Source organism: Acinonyx jubatus, chromosome C2, assembly GCF_027475565.1.
Source record: "Acinonyx jubatus isolate Ajub_Pintada_27869175 chromosome C2, VMU_Ajub_asm_v1.0, whole genome shotgun sequence".
NCBI lineage: Eukaryota > Metazoa > Chordata > Mammalia > Carnivora > Felidae > Acinonyx > Acinonyx jubatus.
Genome location: NC_069384.1, coordinates 140735209 through 140756559, shown reverse-complemented (window position 1 = coordinate 140756559; position 21351 = coordinate 140735209). Strand labels below are relative to the sequence as shown.

Here is a 21351-nt window from a genome sequence, read left to right as displayed (position 1 = left end):
GGATTTCAGTATCTGCTGTACTTCTTATAAGGCCTAGTTTTCTGAATTAATTACTTACACTCTTGTGGCTCTGACACCTCATTCACAAAAGACTATCTCATAGGGTCATTACAAGGACTAATTAATGCAACCCAAAGACAGTACTTGGTGCGTTGTAAGTGCTCCATAAATTCTATTAGTCCTTCTTACCCCGGAGCCCAGAATTGAGATCCATGATAGGCTCCAGCTTTGTCTTGCACTTCTCCCCGACACAGATTCCTTCATCCCAAATACCCCCCTGCATTTTTACCGCTTTCCTCCCCCTGCTTCATCTACCTTCCTTGCCTGTATCACCATCTGATGAGATCCCACCCAAGTTCCAAGGGTTCTCTGTAATGGCACCTTAAAACCAAAACGAAAACCAAAAACCAAACCCACAATTCCCTGCTCCAAGAACTGAATTAGCTTTCTCCCATCTCAGAACAGTTTCAGGGACACAATATCTTGATATACTGGTACATACATTTGTCAAAACTTATGGAACTGTACCCTTAACATGGCCAATTTTCTGGCATGTAAATCATACCTCTCCAAACCAACCCAGTAGGAACATAATGAGAATGTCTCAGCCTTTGGAAAGAGGAACACTTGGTTCAAAGTCAAGTTCTAATTCTTTCTACCTGGCACTTCGTCGGCCTTCTTTCACCTCCGTTTCCTCTTATGTAAATGGGGCAGTTGTTTTGTTCTCCTTTTGCAGTGAAGGTTTAGAGACTTAATGATAGTATAAAAATGCCTCGCACACTGTTGATGCTATATTACAGTTAGGACTTTCCTTTTCAGCATAGCTATTTCTATGTTTGTCACATACACCTGCCCACCAAAAGGTGATCTTCAGGACAGAATATGTGCTGTCCTTTTCTTGTCCATGTATCTGGCATAGAGTAAAAGCAGTGTGTTTAGCTAGATATAATATAATATAATATAATATAATATAATATAATATAATATAATTAATATAATATAACAGCTAAACACACCAACTTTTAGATAGCGAACATCTAGCAGCATCCCAGCGGAAGCCTCTGCAGGATGCCGGACTGTGTATTATCACTCAGGTTTGCTAAGGCTCAGTATTTTAAAGTCTGACAGACACTTTCCTTGCTCGATCATTCAGCTATGGCTTCCCCGTGTCCAGTAGGACTTAATAACACATCTTTCATTATGATAATTCTTTAGGCTCGTAAGGGTTGTCGATTTCTCTTGAAAGCAACGGAATGACTGTACTGTTTTCTGGACCAATAAGTCACTCTGTTTTCCATGGTTCAAAGTTAAGCTTTTATTTGGTTTTAAATTAAAAAAATAAATTTCATTATTAAATAGTGAGATGGATCTAACTTATGTCCAGATAGTAGCTTACTCAGGAATATACCACTGGGGGTACAATTAAGGGGCGGGACACCTAAACTAAAATTATCTGTTATGTTGTCATGTTTGTTAAAAGCTCGACAGTGGCATAATTCAAAAGAAAAGGAGATACAAAGTTTTAGATGTTTACAACGGATGGGAAAAGTAAACCACTTATTCTATTGCAACTGCAAACGAATTTCTTTCTTGGTGCCAGTCTGTTTGGACGCTATACCACAGTGCTAATGTCATCGGGCTCATCTGCTTTCTTCTGCCTGCTGGGCAGGGATTTCAAGTATTCAAGGTGTCTCCGGGCATCCTCCTGATTTTGCCTCACGTAATACACCACATATGAGATCACCATGGTGAACCAGCCAAACATGGTGACCAGCATGGCATAATCGGTAGTCTTTTTGGGGAGGTTACAAAGGTCAGCATCATTGGCAGCATTGAGGAATGGTCTCCCGGCGTGCTCATCCAACACAGAAGTCTTACAGATCACATTGTGGGCTGTCTCGTGGTTGGATGCCATGCTCCTCAGAACTTGCTGGAGAGTACAGTCGCAGTGCCAGGGGTTGTTGGCGATTCTGGCCCTGGCCTTCAGGTTATTGAAGGCATTTTTGTGCACGCTTTGAATCCGGTTGTCAGACAAGTCCAGAGTCTGCAAAGTTTCCGCTACTCCTTTGAAAGCATGCTCATCAATAAACTCAATGCCGTTTTTGGACAAGTTGAGAACTCTTAGTTGATGGAGGTCCTTAAAAATCTCATTGGGGATAGATGTGATCTGATTGGAGTCCAGATACAATAAGACTGTTTCCGGAGGAAGATCTCTAGGTATTTCCTTGAGATTTGCATTGCTACAGGTGACATTTAAACCCCCAGAGGAAGAACAGAGACAGCCCTTGGGACACATACTGGCTGAATGAAAGCACAGTATCATAAGAACAAAACTTTGTAGGAGGAGACACATGGAGAGGGAACGGGTTAACCACAGGTCTACCAGATTCATGCTGGAATGTCAGCATAATCACAAGCCCATTCCTCATTCACTCCGACAAGCAAGCGTGGCAACGGTTCCAGCCTTGTCCACACTGCTGATTTCCTTCTTGCTTATTTCAAAAGGTTGCAGCTAACACATGTGTCTCTTCATTATTCCTGTCCTTGCTTGGGTACCTAAAGGAAAGGGAAGCAGAGACAATTAGCTTTTTTTGCAGAGAGAGCAATTAAAAGTGCTCTCAGGCGTCTGGCATTCTATGTGGGCAGGAGAGGTAATTTCCATTGATACCACTGGGAGATGTCTGCATAATGGGAGTCTCCTGCTCAAATCCCAGGTGCTTGGGGAAAGGTCTGTCAATAAATGACATTTCCGAATCATGCTACCTTGTTTTTAGTTGTGCAGAATTACAGCAAACAGCCTAGAATTCTGTCATCTCTACTAGTCCTCTCAACATCCTGAACCCCTTCTAAATTATATAGCAATAAAATTTAATTATGCCTTTCCTCCTTTCTACAGTTGCAGATGCATGAATGCAGTTTAGACCTCCTCTTGAGCAGCAATGAGAAATAACACTGATATTTCATGGTTAATGACCATAGATAGCAATAATTGTCATGGCTCCTGAATGGATGCTCAATTGGAATATTTTCTCTAAAGAAACATCTTGCTTGAATTAAGAAATGAATAAATGCATTCCAACCTTTACAACAAAATGTTGCTAAGGACTGATAGAACAGAATCCCCAAAAGGGTTGTCTCCCTGATTCTCTCTGTTTTCTAAACAACCTATCCCGTCCCCAGTAGGTCTTCAAATATGACACACACCTCCAAGACTTTTTAAAATATAAGATAAGGACTAAAAAATATTAGCCTCTAAGACTTTCCCAATAGCTTATTTTTTTCTTTCCAATCATTATATGTATATATTATTGCTGAAATGTATATATATACATATACATGATAAATTATATATATATAATAAATTACATATATAATAAATACACAGTAAAACCTTGGATTGCAAGTGACTTGCTCTCCGAGTGTTCTGCAAGATGAACAAACATTTCTAATAAATTTTAACTTGATAAACGAGTGATGTCTTGCAATACCAGTGGTAAATGACACCGAATGTCACATGATCACAACGGAGGCAACGGTTCTTGAAATTCACTTTGATATACAAGTGCTTTGGATTACATGTATGTTTCCAGAATGAATTATGCTTGAAAACCAAGGTTTTACTGTATATATATAATATTGTTGGAAGGGGCTTCTGAAATGTAATTAATATTTTAATATTAAGTAATATAAGTAAGGATACAAGCTTACTCAGGAACAGAAATGAGAATATTAAGTGAACCCTCCAAACTCTTTTCTCATATAGAGAGGACAGGCATCTTTGGGACCAGTTCACAGAGGAAGCAAGTGGATTTTGGAGAGATTATGTGATTCGCCCAAGGTTATAGCTCATAGGTGGCAGAGATAGGACTCACGCCAAAGGCTTTATTCTGACTTATTAATCTCCTAACACTCTCTACTACCCCTACAATGCTCTCCCAACATTATCTGCTCTATAAAGACAGTTGGGATCAAGGAAGCATTGCTTGTTGTGACTTCTGATGCTGTTATGTCGAAGCTCAACCCCAAATTCAGTACCCCATGGAGCTCGATGTCTGATTTCAGAGTGTCCTCTCTCAGGATGTGAGAAACAAGGGGAATATTCCTTCCTCTTACCACAGTGAGTAATAAATGACTTTCTGCATGAGCAACAAATGAGTCTCTGCAAACTTATCTTTTCTAAAGATCCCAGATGGATAAATACAGGGGGAAATGACTCCAAATGTTACCAAACTCACAGAAGAGAAGATTAATGTGAGCTGAAAACATAATGAATGGGGTTGTTAATCATGGAAAAAATGAGATTAGCACTAGCAGAATGGAGTGGATGTGCTTTTGGAATCCTGAGTCCCTTAAATGCCAGAGAATGCTAAAGAAGGACCTCTAGGCTTACTGGGCCATCCATCAATAGCTCATTTCATTTGCAGTGAGTTTCCCTCCCTTCCATGTTTTCCTTGAAAACTGCATTGCACGACATTTGGGACTCTAGTGATTGTCTAGATGGGAGAGAGGAAAAAATAAGCAGGTGTGGAGGGGAGGGCATTCAGAGAGAAAGGAGGGTGGCAGAAGGATAAGATAAAGGATGTTAGGAGGAAGGCATGAGAAGGACACAGGAGATGGGGGACATGAACATGATTAGAGAACATGAAAAAAGTCTATGCGATCAACCAACTCCCATCAACTGAGGCTGTGCAAGCAGCCTAAATCCTGCTGAAAGGTGGGAAGGCTTCTCTGGCAGACCCTCCACATCTCTCCAGAGACTGATTAAGAGTCTACCTGAAGAAAAGTGTTCACCAAGTTAGACCGTAAGTTCCATGAGGGCAGGGGCTTGTTTCCGCCTCATGCGGAAACAACAGCAAACAATTAAAAAGTGCAAAGTGCAATTAAAAAGCACACTGGCGTGTATCCCAGCTTTAATCCTTATTAGCAATGTGTTCCTGGGCAAGTTATTTAACCTCTCTAAGCCTTATTTTCCTTATCTTTGAATAGAAATGATAAAAGAACACAGTTACAAAGTTGATTTGAGAATTATGTGGGATAATCCACATAAAGCATTTAGCCCAATGTCTAATAGGTAGTAAGAGCTCCATACTTGTTAGCTACGGTTACTGCTATTATCCCAGATACGTTCCCAAATGCTAGCATAGTGCTTGACATGTAGTAAGGGCTATACAAACATCTATTGTATGAATGATTGAATAACATATTGAAGCATATAGCTTTACTTTTTCTTCCCTAAGATAATTATTTTATTTTTAATATAAATATTGGCTCTTCCAATGTCTATTGGTTTTACATGTCAACATGGTGGTCTTTGGAAAAATCATGAGCGCAGGCTCCTAGCTGATGAAAGGAAGAATGGAGCTTTTCTGGTAGGCTTCTTGAGACTTAATCTTGGTTTCTCCAGGATGATCGGCCCAATGGTCATGGTAACAGACAAGAAATGATGAGAACACATCTTGAGTTTTCAACAACAGAATGAAATACCTCTTGAGATGGAATCCAATGAAATGGTTTCACCTTAAAACCTTGAAATGGTCCACCTATACACTGAATAGAACGCCTATTAGGAATACAAATACAGAGTATCTCTTGCATTCAGAGATGCTGGGCTCAAACTATTTCATTTTCTTCCTGTCATGTTGGAGGAAAGGGAAACAAAAGCTCTGGGACTGGCTAGATTACTTGGCTGCTATGACTCAGCCTCTAGTGCTCCCATGCTCAGCCAGGACAAAGTGACAAGAGATGCAAGCAGTAGAGAATTGAGCCCTTGGATGTCTAGGAAGCAGACAGCAGGGGCCAGAGTTATTGAGTCAAGGTCATCTTCAGCAGGGAAGATGGAAGAACGGCCTCTCCACTCTAATATGCCGAATTACTATTTTCCAAAACCAGCTTGACATTGTCTTAAATTGCTGGAGAGGTCAAAAGAGGTTCTTGGAGAAGAAAGACATGGGAGGTGTGCCTCACAGTGAAAAACATAGGTATGCTTCTGACATCAGCTACCACCCAGCAAAGTATAAAGCTAAGGAGCAGCTCAAAAACTTAAAACTCCCTCCTGCTCTATTTCCAGTCAGGTCTACCCAAATATGCGAAGCAGCAAACACAATATCCTGCTAGAAAAAATAGAGTGTCTCCTTTCTAACTTCAGGAGGAGTATGTAGAACACCAGAGAAGGGCTGGGGTCACACTGGTGATGGCAAGAATAGAAGCAGCATCACTGCCTGTCCTCCTGATAAGGAACAAGATCCGATAAAGGGACAGAGCAAATCAAACAGTGCCTTCTCTACCTCTTGACTCCCCTCTGCATTTCTCAACTCATCATACTACCCTATCCTCATTCCCTTTAAACATGTCTGGGGCAGTCAGGAAGCTACTGTATTTTTGGAATGTGGTATTTAGGTATGAGCTGTGCTCCCAAAAGGGGCCATTTTATCCCTGGACCCATGCCTTGCCCACATTTCCCCATCACATGGGTCTCCAAGGTCCAACAATTAATGCCCGGATTGGGTAGTAACTATCAAATGTTTCCAGAAGAAAAAAAAAAGTGTATTTAGCAACTGCCTGAGAAGACAGATCTTTCAGTGGTTGATTAACAACTCTATCTTGCTTCCTGTTCCTTTCTTCTCATCATTAGGGGATAGATACTCAGGGCTTCAAACCCAAAGTTTTCATTAACTCTTCTAAGATCAGTGAGCACACCAATTCAAGAAGAAATACCAGACCGATTTCTCCCAATTTCTTTCCATGCAACACTGCTACCAACAAGGATTTGATTAAAGAGCACAATAGAGAAACACAGGAAGGCCCTTTGATTCGGGGTGGGGGGGGGGGTGGGTGGGTTCATTAATTTTCAAATTAATGAAAAAAGAAAAAAAAAACCTCATAAGTTTAAGTACTTAAAATTAAAACTTCCATAGGGCAAAAGTAAGACCATACACAAAATGAAAGGGCAGATGCTAAAACAAAGGGTTGATTTCTTTAATATACAAGACATTCTTACCAAGGGATAAGAAACTGATCCAACAGAAAAATAGGACAGAAAAACAATATATACGAATGACTAAAAAAACCCTATGAAAAGATCCTTGATCTCACTGACACAAGAATAAATTCAAGTGAAAGTACCTAACATCTTGGTTAAAATTAGGAAAACTAGGGTCAGTGTAAGTGTAAAAAACAAAGCACTCTCAAACCCTTGATGAGGGGATACTTGGGACACTCTTTTTGTACAAGCAATGTAGGAATATCTATTCAGATTTTAAAACATAAGAACAAGTTAGACTGACTTGTACTGATGTAAAGATCTCCAAAGATGACCTCAAAAAGCAGCTAGGAAAAAGGGGTTTATAGTCTCATCCTGTTTGTGTAAAGTTTTAAAAAGAGGACACGAATGTGCAGCTATAGGTATATAACATATGTTTGCAAATGCATAGTTCGTTTCTGAAAGGATCTGTATGGAAGGAAATGTATATGAAACTATTAATAGTGGGTAACTGAGGAGCAGAACTCAAGGGGCTGATGGGGAGAAAAGCAGTGGTCTTTTTATTTCATAGCCTTCTAGTGGATTTAACTTTTTATGATACAAAGGTGTTTTTGTTTACATAAAATTTAAAAGAAATTAGTGCAAAAGGACCAGAACTTAACTGAAAAAACAATCTGAACATAACGCCTCAGAAGACAACTTTCGAGCACCATGAAACAGTTGGACAATGGCGGCCAAGAGGGTTGGGTCAATAACAAGACGATAAAGTTTAAAAAGCTGAACGTGTTTCAACCTGAGAGACTGAATACGCAAAGGGACAATGGTGAGACCACATATCAAAACAGAACTTCAACTCACAACCTGCTTAAACCAGCCCAGGAAGCCAAACTGCAGCCTCTATAACAATTGTCCCAACTCAGCCAGATCAGTAACTGCCAGCTTCCCTCATTTTCCCTCCTGTTTCCAATTTAGGGTTAACCAGGGAGAGCCAAATCTGCTCCCCTAAGCAACCACATAACGAGGTTCTGGGTCTAGTTAGCCTGCTTCCAGATTCCTCATGCCAAGAGCCACCAATCAGGGCACATCTGAAGCCTTTCATTTGTCCCACGATAAAGCTTTTACACTCCCTGCCTCCCCGTGAGTCTCTGCTGAATGCGAGGGATCGGGGCTGGCTCCCTTGCTATAGAAAGCTTGGGGAAAATGGCCTCTGCTTGTTCTCATTTGGGTAGTTCTCATTTACTTCCGCAAAGACTACAGTATGTGATATTTTCAATGTAATATTTCCAAAGTTAGCTTTATAACTTATTATAGAAATGATATAGGGATTTCTTTACATGCGCAAGTTTTCTATAAACTAAGTATTGGTTGCATAAAACATCAATGTGTATAATTCCTGACCAAAAAATGAGGAACAGTTGGGATCTGAATAATTCAGGTGAATGAACTATATAGATAATTTTGAGATGACGTTCACAGATATGACACCTTATTTCGCATCTTTAGCATTGAGCTCTGCCATGAACTTTAGTTTTGCATTTCCACTCGCAACCACCTCTCACCAAAAGATTCCACCTGGGCTTCACAATGGGCATCCTTAAAAGTAAAATCACTTTCACCCTTTATCCTCACCCAACTACCTTCTACCATAAACCACCTATTCTTCCCTCCTGATTTCTTGGGAACCGTTTCCATTTTCATTCTCCCTGCCCGCTCTCTTATGCTTTGTGTCCCCTTTTTCTCTCTCCTGTTCAAAACACTATCCTCTTGCACCAAAAGGAAGCCAAAGCCTCCTTCCCGGCCTGCCTGTGTGCAGCTTCTGTTCTCCTTCCAATGTCAGGTGCAAGTAACACTTTGACCATGAATTTCCACTGGCCAAAAAGCTTTCACGAGCCCCTGTTGTTCATGGCAACCCTCCTTTTCCAATCCTATGTCCCACCACACTTACTCACACAGACACAGAAACCTGAGCTCAGGAAACAGAGATCCACAGTTAGAAAGCTGATGATGAACAGCACTTCCTTCCACAAGCGTGAGATTTATCAGAGGTCATCCCAACCCTCTACAGCTTGGATTCGCTTTCCTGGTTTCAAATCCGACGATGAAGATCTGGCCCAGGAATCATTCGGCTGGTTTATAACAAGCAACTATCATCATTTAGTTAAGGATATGAACTAATAAGGCCAACAAATGCAGGAGGAACTGAGGATCATTATATTTAGAAGGAGTTTAATCTGCTTGCAGGCCCAATATGTCATAACAGGTTAAGTCAGGAAGCGCCTGAAATCTCAAAATTCTTGCTTTTACAATTGAGGATATCGGTTTATTTTTGCTACCAGACCATGAGCTTTCAGAGGGTAGGGGTCAATGTCTTACTCATTTTTATATTCTTGCATCGCCCATAGTAAGAGTTTAATAAATATTTATTGAAATGAATTAGGATCCATCCTCATTTCATCATAAAACAGCTACTGTTCACTTGGCATTTATTACATGCCAGGTATTTATTAAGTGATGAACTCATCTAACATGAGTAATGTATGGTGAAACTGAAGTTCTGATTAGGTTCCTAGTTAAATGGATATAGAATTCCAAAGTGAGGGCTCAAGGTGCCATGTGAAGGTTGGGTGACATGTTCTGTGAGTCTAACATCTCCTTGTCCACTTTGAGGGAAAAAGGTGTCAAGAGGCATCTATCTTATCACCTCCCCAAAGAGAGGAGAGAGTTATTAATAGGATTCCTGGAGCTGGGGTGGAGGTGCAGAATGTCCTAGCACAAGGTTGGCCATTGATTGGTGGTAGAGTTGGGTAATGTTTTGATGTTGGGGTGAGCCTGCACTCCCAGAGCTGTCAGACAAGGGATAGAAAACTACTCCCTATCGGTCAGATATGGCCACCTGAGGGAAGGAACTCCCCAGTGGAAAGTATCTTGGGTCCTTTCTCATGGTCCCATAGGATTCCCTGGTAGGGCCGAGGCATCTGAGCAACAAGAAACTGAAGGGCAGATGTTTGGATTTGGGGAATGTAGCCATCTGGAATATATCCGCCACAGGGACCAGGGGAGTCATATTTCGGGGCATCATACAGGTGGGTAGGGGGCACAAAAGAGCTCCAGAAAGAAGCACCAAGCCCATCTCATTCTACCTTCCAATGAGCCTCTGAGGAGAGCAGCTGAAGCCCAGTTATGCTGATGGCTGGGGTGGGGTGAAAGGGCAGAGAGAAGAAACCGAGCTACCCACCATACCTTCTTTCCCTTTCCTTTACGCCTGAAACAAAGAAGAGAGGGGAATAGTTGAATATTAGATGAAATTCAGTGTATTGGCTAATCTCTTGAATTAGACGCTTACATAATCATATTCAACTTTTACTTTGGCTTAAGTCAATTGACTTTGTGACTTAAGGTAATGGTAGGACAATCCATTACCTGAGATTGGCACAGAATCACAGGGCTGACTGATGTGTTTCATTCAGGGACTAGAGGAAGATGGTCACTTGCACAGAATAGAGATTAAAGGAGTGGCGAAAACAGAAAGTAAGTTGCCTTCTATTCTGGATACACATATGTCGCCTTGCAAATTCCTCAGGACAACCCTGAGCACTGGGGGAAGCGTTGCTGAAAAAGAAGACTAGCGAGATAGCAAGAGGGAGGGAGAAAAGGTGACACATGCTTCTGAAGGGGTTCAGAACAAGTCTCCCCAGAGAGCACCGCTCTGGCATGATGACTACTTTGAACTGAAGACAATCAAGTCCCAAAAGACTCAGGAAGAGCTTGGCACCTCCCCCTTAACTGCCTGGAAAAATTCAGACAGAGGGCCCAGTTCGGGAAGAACAGGATGGGCTAGAGGATGGCTGGAGGTCTGCAGAGCCTGTTGGTTCAGATTCCTTTCTTGTCCCATTGTCTCTGCATGGCACCACAGACATTTGTTTACTAACCATTTGGTCTTCCCATCGTTCTGTGAGTTGGCTTCCTCCCCTTTGAAGCCTCAGATCCCTCCCCCCTTCCTGTTAACTCAGAATGGCAAGCACACCTCAACTGCCTGTCAGGAAGCCTCTCATTGTCTTTGTGGGGCTCCTGCTCCATAATTAAAGTTTTTTTCTGTTAACCTGTTTTATGTCAATTTAATTAACAGACCAGCCAAACAAACCTAGAGATGTGGAGGAAAAAATTTCCTCCCTTACACCTCTAAACTGAAAGTTCTAACATGACACATTTGCCTTACGTTTGTGAACTACATTACATTAGATGCCTGCGGGGCAAGTCCATGGATATGCTCTTATTTAATTATCTCTAAGCAGCCTTTTTAGGGAAACATGATAAACATCATTGGTCCTACTTTAGCACAGTAGAGGAACGCACCAAATAGAAATGGCTTAAAGTCACACGCTGGTTAGCAGAAGGACAAAATTTGGATCGTAGGTGTCCCACAGGGTAGATTCCATTCAACACTCAGTGATTTATAGAATCCTTCTACTGGCCACATTTAGATATAGAGGGTCTGCAAACACAAGTACTGAGTTTCAAATGCCAAATCAGTCCTCTGTTGACTACTTTCCACAGACTTTGGGAAGGTCAATAACGAGAAGAGAAACTCCTATTCCCGCAAAAAATCTTCTAAGAGCTACTCATACAAAACTTTTATCAAAACGACATGATGTCCATCTGTCCCAGATCTCAGTCATTTTAGGCACTGCTTTTCTTCTTTTGAAACCTATTTCACAAAATAATTCTTTAAACAAACCCTGAACTTACTGGGGGACAAACGACTCTTATGAATACATTGCCTCCTTTCTACATGATCTAATGCGCATAGATCTCCGGAGTAGATGTAAAAATTCTTCCCACCCATAAACCTGCTTGAAAAACAAAGAAATACATAAACAAAATCCACTTTTTTTTTTTGACATAGTATCTATCTCTCTCTGGGACTAAACACAGAATAAAGATAAGACTATGTATTTGCTTACATCTGTATTTATTATTCAACATGCTGCAAGTTTATAGGGAGATTGAGTGGGAACCCATCTATCTCAGTTTCTTTCTGCTTCTCTATTATTATTTCTCAGCAAGTGCCTATGACATTTAACAGTGAGAGCTTTGCAAGCTCTTAACACATAATCTACATAAATGTAGGCTCCCTAAAACTCAAGAGGGTCCTGAGGCAACTGAAAGCTGCTTTTAGAGCACACTAGCTTATGCTGAATTCAGTCGAATTTCTGAGTAGGCTGAGTGACTGTTAGCATTTTTTTTTAAACCCTTGTTTTGTTTAACCTTATTCATTGATTTGGTGGGGAAAGTACAGGATTGAGATCCAAACCAAGGTCTAGAAACTGGATTCAAACCCTAGCTTCTGAGGAATGAATTCCAGGAATTTAGCAAATCACACACACTTCTAAGCTTTATTTATCATAGACCTATAATGAATAATATTCACCTCCCTGGTCTCATAGTTATGAGGATAAACTGAAATAAATATATGTGAAATGCGCTTCAGAAGCCATCAATGGCCACTTAAAGATTATGCTGTATTGTGGGTTTCAGTATTTGGCTGTTTCACTCGAATATCAGATCATTCTTTTTCCAGAGCCTTATGTGTCTTTTTCTTAAGCACAACCAACTAGGATGCGATTCTCACATAACCTATGATAGTATTCATTTCAAACCATATTTAACCTGAATCTAATCATGAGGAAAGGATTTGACCGATCTGAAACTTGAGGCACTTTGCAATGTGACTGATCAGGACTCTTCAAAGGGTGACTGAAGGGAAACAAAACAAAACAAAACAAACACACAAAAAACCCAAAGCAGTCTGTAGAACTCTTCCTGATTAAAGAAAAAAGATGTGATAACCAACAGCAATGCAAAAGACTGACTTCTGGCTATTAAAAAAAAAATATGCTAGCAAAGTGCATTATTGGAACAATGAGGGGAAACTCTGATTACAACCTATATTAGCTATTAATTGAATCAAATATAAATTTCTTGGGCTTTTCATGATTTGAGGAGGAAGGAGAGAATCCTTGTTCCTAAGAGGTACATACTGAAGTGTTTTGGGGTAAAGTGTCATGACAACTGCAAAGGGTATGCAAAATACCCAGGAAAAACAAAACTATATTTTTATGTGGAAAGAGAGAGACAAAGGGGAAAAAGATTAAGAACTGGTAAATGGAAAGTGATCACTTAAAAGTATTCATTGTACCAATTTTCCATCTTGTCTGAAAGTTTCACGTTTCTCAAAGGAACATGTGGAGGGGAGGTTCTAGGCTTAAAAAATAAACAGCAACGGAAAGAACTTCAAGAGAAAAAGAAATCCCTTCCTGATGAAGGAAGAGAGTTTTAGGAATACTCATTTGAATGTGGCCTATCTCCTCATAGTGACACTGAATAGAAACCGAAGGTGAAATGAGAAGGACTTCTTTAAACTGTATCTTGTGGAGGCACCTGAGTGGCTCAGCTGGTTAAGCACCTGACTCTTGGTTTCAACTCAGGTCATGATCTTGCAGTTCATGGGTTCGAGCCCCATGCTCGGTTCCACACCGACAGTGCAGAGCCTACTTGGGATTTTCTTTCTCTCCTTCTCTCTCTGCCCCTCTCCTGCTCATCCCCCCCCCCTTTTCTCCCCCCACCTCTCTCAAAATAAACAAATAAACTTAAGAAAAGAAAATTGTATTTCTTGTATGCCAGGACTACCAAAGTCCCAGCACACGGACAGACGTCACATGTGCAGCGTGGACCTGGTTTTAATTGGGCAGCATGGAGATCATGGCTTAGCCATTTACTAATTATGTATCCTCTCTTCCCCACAGTTAAACATGGGGGTATTAATAAGTTCTATCCAAGGGATTTCATGAGGATTCACTGAGGTGATACATATAAAACACTTAGAAAAGCTTCTGTTACATGAGAAACTGTCCATGAGAGTTTACTATTACTCACTCTACCACTACGATTATTGTTACTATCATTACCATCATCATCTTACACTTTGTCTTCTCTCTGCTAGGACAATGGAGGACCAGAGTGATGTACCCTTAATGCAATAAAGGGAGTAACTCCGATAGTGGCTGACATTTCTTGGACATGTACTATGTGCAAAAACTTTACTTTGAGACGAAGAGGAATTTTGCCCCAGGATGGATCATGCCCAGAGTCTCCTCATATCCGCTTTGGATAATCTGGATGATAAGATCTGGGACTTTTGAGCTGATGATCCTCAGATGAAATTTTGGATTTTTTGAATTGATGCCATAATGGGCTGAGACCTCGGCAATGTTGGGATAAGATGGATATGTTTTGCATGGGGGATGAATGTGAATCTTTGGGACCAGAAGGTAGATTGTAGGAGGCTGAAAAATGCCCCTCCCCCGCCCCCACCCAATACCTAGGTCCTAACCCCTGGAACCCATGCATGTTACCTTTTATGGAAAAAGAGACTTTGCAGATATGATTAAGTTAGGGATCTTGAGATGGAGGGATCATCCTGGATTATCTGGGTGAACCCTAAATGTAATTATAAATGTCCTTATAAGAAGGAGGCAAAGGTGTAATTGACGTGGGAAACAAGAAGGCACTAGGACTCCCGAAGTAGAAATTGCGGTGATGTGGCTACGGGCAACATGGCAGCCCCCAGAAGCCGGAAGCAGCAAGAAACAGATGCTCCCTTAGAGCCTCTGGAGGACGTGGGCCCAGCTGACAAACTGATTCTGGTCCAGCAAAACTGACTTCAAACTTCTGGCTTCCAGAACTATAGAACAGATGTGTGTTGTTTTAAGCCACAAAGTTTGTGGTAATTAGTGATAGCAGCCCTAGGAAACTAGCACCACAGTAAGTGAAGAATAGAACCCACAGTCCATTCTATCTGACTCTCCATCACACTGGATAAAGGACTTTTGCTACAACTAAATACCTGGCTTAGCTCTGAGTTTCCTGCCAAAGGAAGAAGACAAAAATGTCAAATTACAAAATGATTGCTATCTAATGTAGTGAAAAATGACTGGCAAGCAGAGAGAAACTTTCAAATTTCATGATTAAAAATTTTTTTAGTATTTATTTATTTTTGAGAGTGTGTGTGTGTGTGTGTGTGTGTGAGCAGGAGAGGAGCAGAGAGAGAGGGAGACACAGAATCCAAAGCAGGTTCCAGGCCCTGAGCTGTCAGCACAGAGCCTGATGTGGGGCTCGAACTCACAAGCCATCAGATCATGACCTGAGCCAAAGACAGACGCTTAACCAACTGAGCCACCCAGGCGCCCCTCAAATTTCACAGTTTTAAAAAGATTCTGTGAAAGGATGACCACACGACATAACGGGCAAGATCTTTACAACTGCACTAATGACGTACGCAAACTCTGCTCTGGCTGTAGGTGGAATGTGAAGTCATTGCTCTGTGAAAGGCTTCCTAAACCACAGAAAGCTAAATTGTCATGTCGGATATTTACTAGAGATGTGGGATTAAAACAGGGATGGGATAGAAAATATGACAGAACAGGAAGGTTAGCATGCCCCTTATAGTGCAGGGGTCCACAGACTTAATCAGACAAACCAAGTCACCTCCGACAGTGAAAAGCAGTGCTGGGAACAATTGTACTGGGACAACAGGGTCAAGCAACAACTGTCCCAGAAAAATGAGACACGTGGTCATCTTGCTAATAGGCAACATCCTTCAAAGTGAGGAGACAGCCTAGCCAGATCTATACTATGCCTTTTCAAAGGCACTTTGAGACAAAAAACAGACTTTTGTTCAAAACTCACATTCTTCATGGGGCACCTGCGTGGCTCAGTCAGGTAAGCATCCAACTCTAGATTTTGGCTCACGTCATGATCTCACAGTTTGTGAGTTCGAGCCCTGCGTCAGTCTCTGTGTTGATGGAGCGGATCCTGCTTAGGATTCTCTCTCTCTCCTCTCTCTCTGCCCTTCCCCTGCTTGTGCATACTCTCTCTCTTTCAAAAATAAATAAACACTAAAAACAACCTCACAGTCTTCCTCAACATCCATACAAATTATCTTCTGTGAACTAGTAACTTATTGAATTTACAAATAATATTATACACCAGATATGTTTTCTAAATGAAATAGACTACCTAGAATTCAAACATCTAACAAATTAAGTATCTTATCCTTCCATGCAATTTTGTAATTGCCATGTTAGCATAGGTGACAATTTTGTTTCTTTTTTTAAGATTTTAAATTGTCATGTTCTTCATCATTTTAATACCAGCACAATGCCCCAGTTATACATTAGATCCCCTCAAACGTTATTCTTTTGCTAGATATTTTGATTTTCTCCCATTTTTGCTAGTAATTTATCATAAGTAATATGCAATTGAAATAAATGTTTCAGGGTGATACATTTTCCTCTTGGATCATTGCCTTATGATAAATTCCTAGAGGTGAAATTTACTCAAGTCCAACTCTGCATCTGAATTCTGTTCACTGTTTCCATCACTGAAAGGGCCAATTGCATAAAATTATGGGTAAGTCTTTAAATGACAAAGCGTTGGTTACATCTGTCCACTTTGTATTGAGTATGTGTCCATAGCGTCAAAACCAAAATATGTAATGTTGTTCCACAGGGCAGGTAACAGCTTCCAGAGTCTGAGTCACCCTCTCCCGGTTTTAGTCATTGTGGGCCTTAGTCAGAGTGGCATTGGATAGGACCACTGGCTCAGTCCATTTGCCCTCTGGTCAGAACAGAGCTGACCAAACAAATAGAATACTGTATTTGGTCCAAAATTTGTATTTAAAGAAATGTTTATTTACAGCTCATTAACACTTCCTTGGCAATGGTCCACTATTTTTCCTAATAGAGGTCACCGGGGAAAATGATGTTCTGCATTGTTTTTGCTTTTTGTTTTCCATTAAACATGTAACCGCGCAAAGATATAGGTATAAGATTGTTTTTTTCACTGAGACACTGTTTGCTACAGCAGAATTTTTTTTAAAAAAAGAAGGAATTAGGGGTGCCTTTGTGGCTCAGTTGGTTAAGCATCTGACTCCGGCTCAGGTCATGATCTCATGGTTCGTGGGTTTGAGCCCCGCATCGGGCTCTGTGCTGACAGCTCAGAGCCTGGAGCCTGCTTCAGATTCTATGTCTCCCTCTCTCTCTGCCGTTCCCCCACTCAGCTCTGTCTCTCTATCAAAAATAAATAAAGATTAAAAAAAATTTTTTAAATAAAAAAGGAATTAAAAATACAACTATAAATACCTTAAAAGTCTGTCACAAAAATCGATTAAATATGGTTCATAAATACAAAAGAAAGAAGCAATCTATAAATCCCGATTTTAAAAAAAGATGTCAAACATATATTCAGTGAAAAAGGTACATGTACGATTCCACCTGTGTAAAACAAAATAGAAAGATCTACACACACACATACGTAATTAAAAAGCTACAGGAGAACAATAAAAAATGATAGTCTTACCCTCTAGGGGAACGTTCTGGAGCTAAAAAAATGGCAAAGAATCTTCACTTTTTATCTTATACCCTTTCCTAGTCTTGCAATATTTTTTGCCATGAGCATGATCATACCGATAAGAAGGTAATAAAGGGGTTGGCCAGGAGGCATTGACAGATCATCTCTTTTCTGTCAGGAGCTATAGGGATTACAAAAATGTGAAACATAGTGTCTCTTCTGAGCGGCTGAGTCACCACGGGCAGTCATTTAAACTTTCTGAATCCCAGGAGAGTGTACAGGAAACATTATAGGCCTGATGTTAGATAAAACCAGGTTTAACTCCCAGTTATGGCACCAGCTTCTCAGTTTCTTCCACTATAAATAAAAAAAACAACGCCTATTTCATGGGTTTCTGATAATGCCTGGTCCTGACAGTGTCTGTCTCAAAGCAGAGGCTTGACAAATACTATTGACCTTCAAAGGGATGAGAAAGAATCCAGTTCAGATTTCCCAAGGGTTCTGCGGAATACTAGGTATCTGAGATTTCTACCATATGAATATTCTGGAGTCACATAAGTCGGAGATATACCCTCTTTGAGCGCCACAATGGGCGCCAGCCTGTTAAAGGTTCTGAGAACTTACATAGCAAAGTAACCGATTACCTCATAATTTCCCCAATACTTGGTCCCCCTGCCAAAGGCCTCCCCATACTCCATTATTTTTATAGCATAAACACCCACAGAATGCATTGGCTAAATTCAAATTAATTAAAGGACATTTCATTCTCCCTCCGTTATAATCACTAGTCATATATGGTCACAAGTTTTGCAAAGGCGAATTCTATTTGTACTTGATCCCTCTCAGGCTGTATAATATAGAGAAAGAGCCACTGCCAACTGATGCCTATTACAGGCGGAGATGAAAAAACTATCCATAGCTATCTAGGGTGGTTTTATTTAATTAAAGAAATGCCCCTTGATTAAAACTAGTCATGCCTATAAGTAAATGAAAAATGGGTTATTATTATCTTTGAATTTTATCCTCTCCTGTATCTTTTTCCTCAGGCACCACTTTCATTTTCGACGAGATCATTTAATAACATGACCCCCAAAGACCTTGAAAACCTTACAGAGTGGGGGTTTCGAAGGACTTTGGAGTTAGAACTGCCTAAGTTTGCCTAAGTTTGTCATTCAACCACTTACTAGTTACTAATCAGTGCCAGTAAGTTACTAGTCGTCAGTTTGTTTTTCGGGCATGCTACGTAATACTGGGCCTCAATTTTTTCCGTCTATACAGTGAGCATAATACTTCATTTCACGTGCTGTCGTAGCTTATTTTCAAACAGTTTCCATTACTCCCCACCCTGTAACATCCCTGTCCTTTTTCAAGGTAACCTGGAGTTCCTTCCATGAAGACATGGGGTCCATTTCTCCCTCCCTTGAATCTAGGCTGGTCTTGGAAGTCCTTTTGACTACAGACGAGGCAGAAGTGACATTATGCCAGTTTTAAGCCTACACCTCTCCAAGAGGCCATCCATGCTCTTGCTTTTGCTGTGGGAACCCTCCCCACCGCAAGCCACCATAATCCTTGCCTAGCCTGCCGGATGATAAGCAGTCATAGGAAGGAGGGGCCGCCTGGCCCACCTGGGTCACTCTAGCCTAGAGCTGGCCACACTTCCAACATGCGAGAAAGGCCAACCCAGATCGTCAGATACAACTCTCCGACCTGTAGCTGACCACAGATTCGTAAGTGAGCCCAGTCCAGACCAGAAAAACTATCCAGCTACCCATGAATTTGCGAATGACAAAAATGACCCTGGGTGTGGGGTGTGCTTGTGATGTAGCAAAATCCACCTGATACACGTGACTATTTTAACAATTTAAAAAGTTAATATGTTTCTGTTTCTTACGACACCTGTTTAACATTTGTTTCATGCATATATACTATCAATAGAAGAACATGCTTCTTCATACAAGAATCACAGAGACCTCATTCAAGAATGTTATAACTGTTCGGTGCTAAAGGACACCAGCAGTTACATTATCAATGGAAACCAAACTATATATTTGCTGACTATGACTGTCAATAATATTCAAAATTGTTACGGTAACCTCCAAGTAGCCCAGAAAAACTGATACATAGATGGAAGACATCCATCCAGTTCCTAGGTCAAATCTGAATGAGACACTTTAATATTGTTTGCTTGCATATTCCTTGTGCCAAGCACAGTGCCAGCATGGAGTCAGGGCTCTACCAGTGCAGCCCAGGAGTTAGGAGCAAGGGCTCCGTCTGAGTCCCAGTTCCTTCCATAACTTTGCCTTGCCTCAGTTTCCTCACCTGTAAGTGAGGATTACAGAAGCATTTACTGCTTCTTTCGTATAAGGATTAAGTGATATCATTTAGACAACGTACCTACATGGCACATAGTACATAAGAAATGTTAGTCATTTCTCTTTGCGAGTGATTTTTGTTTGAAACATCCTCCTGGAAACAGAGCCCGTGTGGTAGTTCTGGGCATATGTGAGTAGCCACCCTTGGGCTTGCTGGATCTCGCAGGCTCTCAGAAGCTATCCTGCAAACACAGAGGCAAACATCAAAGAGACAACTAAAAGAAAGCGAAGTTTCTAGAGAGTCAGTGAAGAATTGAAATGTCATGTCTTAGCAATCGCGATGAGACAGAACTGAAATAGGTAACATTTTATTAATTCAGGAGCTATAGCGAGCATGTAGACACTCTGAGGCTCTTCCCTGTTGTTTTGTCTGCAAAAGGTTTCCACCAAATGGAACCCACTCTCCATTACACAGTCCTGAAGGGTAGAACCCTGAGGGTCCACTTCCTCCAATTTCATTTTGGCCATTTATCCATTAACAGGCCTGCCCAGACCTGGGACCTCGTAGACATTTTCACCGAATGACCTAGGCGGATGACCTGAGGCTAACACCTGAACTCTGATTTCAATGAAAGGTGAGCAGAGAATTTATTTGCACTCAGATTACCCTTCCTTCTAGAACCTCACAGTTTCTCCTTTCCAGAACTGCTGTTTTATCAAAGCACATAGAATTGCTACCCCTCCAATCTGTTAGCAGAAACTAAGTGGTAGATAAATCATTCCAATCTTCACGTAAATTTTCCCTTGATTTCAGATTTAGATTCTTCATTCTGCTAAGCTCTCTAATGTACACTTTCAAATTTCATCTCCTCAGTGACCACCTGGGGATCATGTAAGATAGAAATTTCTTCATTTATTTTATCCTGTGAAGTGTATTTTTCAAACAACAACAACAACAACAACAACCCTTAAGTCCTCCCTAAAGAAGAAGACAGAACAGAAAAACAAACCAGTATTTGTAGAACAATAAAGTAGTACAAAGAACTTGCCTGGATACGATGGATGGCAGTTTAATTTTAACAAGAGGATCATGGGACAGGTTGCCTACTATTTACCTAATTATGCAAATGCATGAAAGAGGCAGCCCTTTTTAGATCAATGGGTTGTATCTAGTCTAGAAATGGTCTTACTGTTTCCTGTTCTCCACCTGAGCCCTTTATCTTTTCAGTTAAAGGTAAGCTTCTATCAAATGTAAAAAATCTTCTTTTCATAGTAAAAAAACAAAACTCCACAATAAAAAAGAAAAGAAAAAAAAAAAAGAAAATCAGAACAGAGATCTATGGTTTTTCTTTTCCGTGCTGTGTAGTTCACTGAAGTTCCATAGAGAAATGCGTAGCCCTGAGTTGGCTTGATTGTCCTTTGGGAGTCACCCGGAAAAATCAACAGCTACCCAGGGACTTAGCTCCTGTCAACAACAAAGCAAATCAGACTTTCCAAAGTCATTTAATTGTCTGCAGGATGTAGTAAGGCTTCCCCTATCTCCTTGCTCAGACATAATATGCCAGTTTAAATAAAACGGAATTGGTATTCTCCATCCTAGCATTTACTCTTATCTCAGTGAACCAATCAGCCAGGTTATGATAAGTAAAAAAG

At 40.8% G+C, this 21351-nt stretch overlaps 1 protein-coding gene across 2 annotated transcripts in view; it reads right to left on the bottom strand.

Moving 5' to 3' along the window:
- Positions 1-1021: 1021 nt before the first annotated feature.
- Positions 1022-21351, bottom strand: part of LRRC3B (leucine rich repeat containing 3B) — a 90539-nt gene continuing 70209 nt past the window's right edge. For both annotated transcript variants that reach the window (XM_027040918.2, XM_015077986.3), the window contains exon 2: positions 1022-2556. In XM_027040918.2, coding sequence (XP_026896719.1) covers positions 1613-2392 — 780 coding nt within the window. In that variant the 5' untranslated portion in view covers positions 2393-2556 and the 3' untranslated portion in view covers positions 1022-1612. The remainder of the gene's footprint in view (positions 2557-21351) is intronic.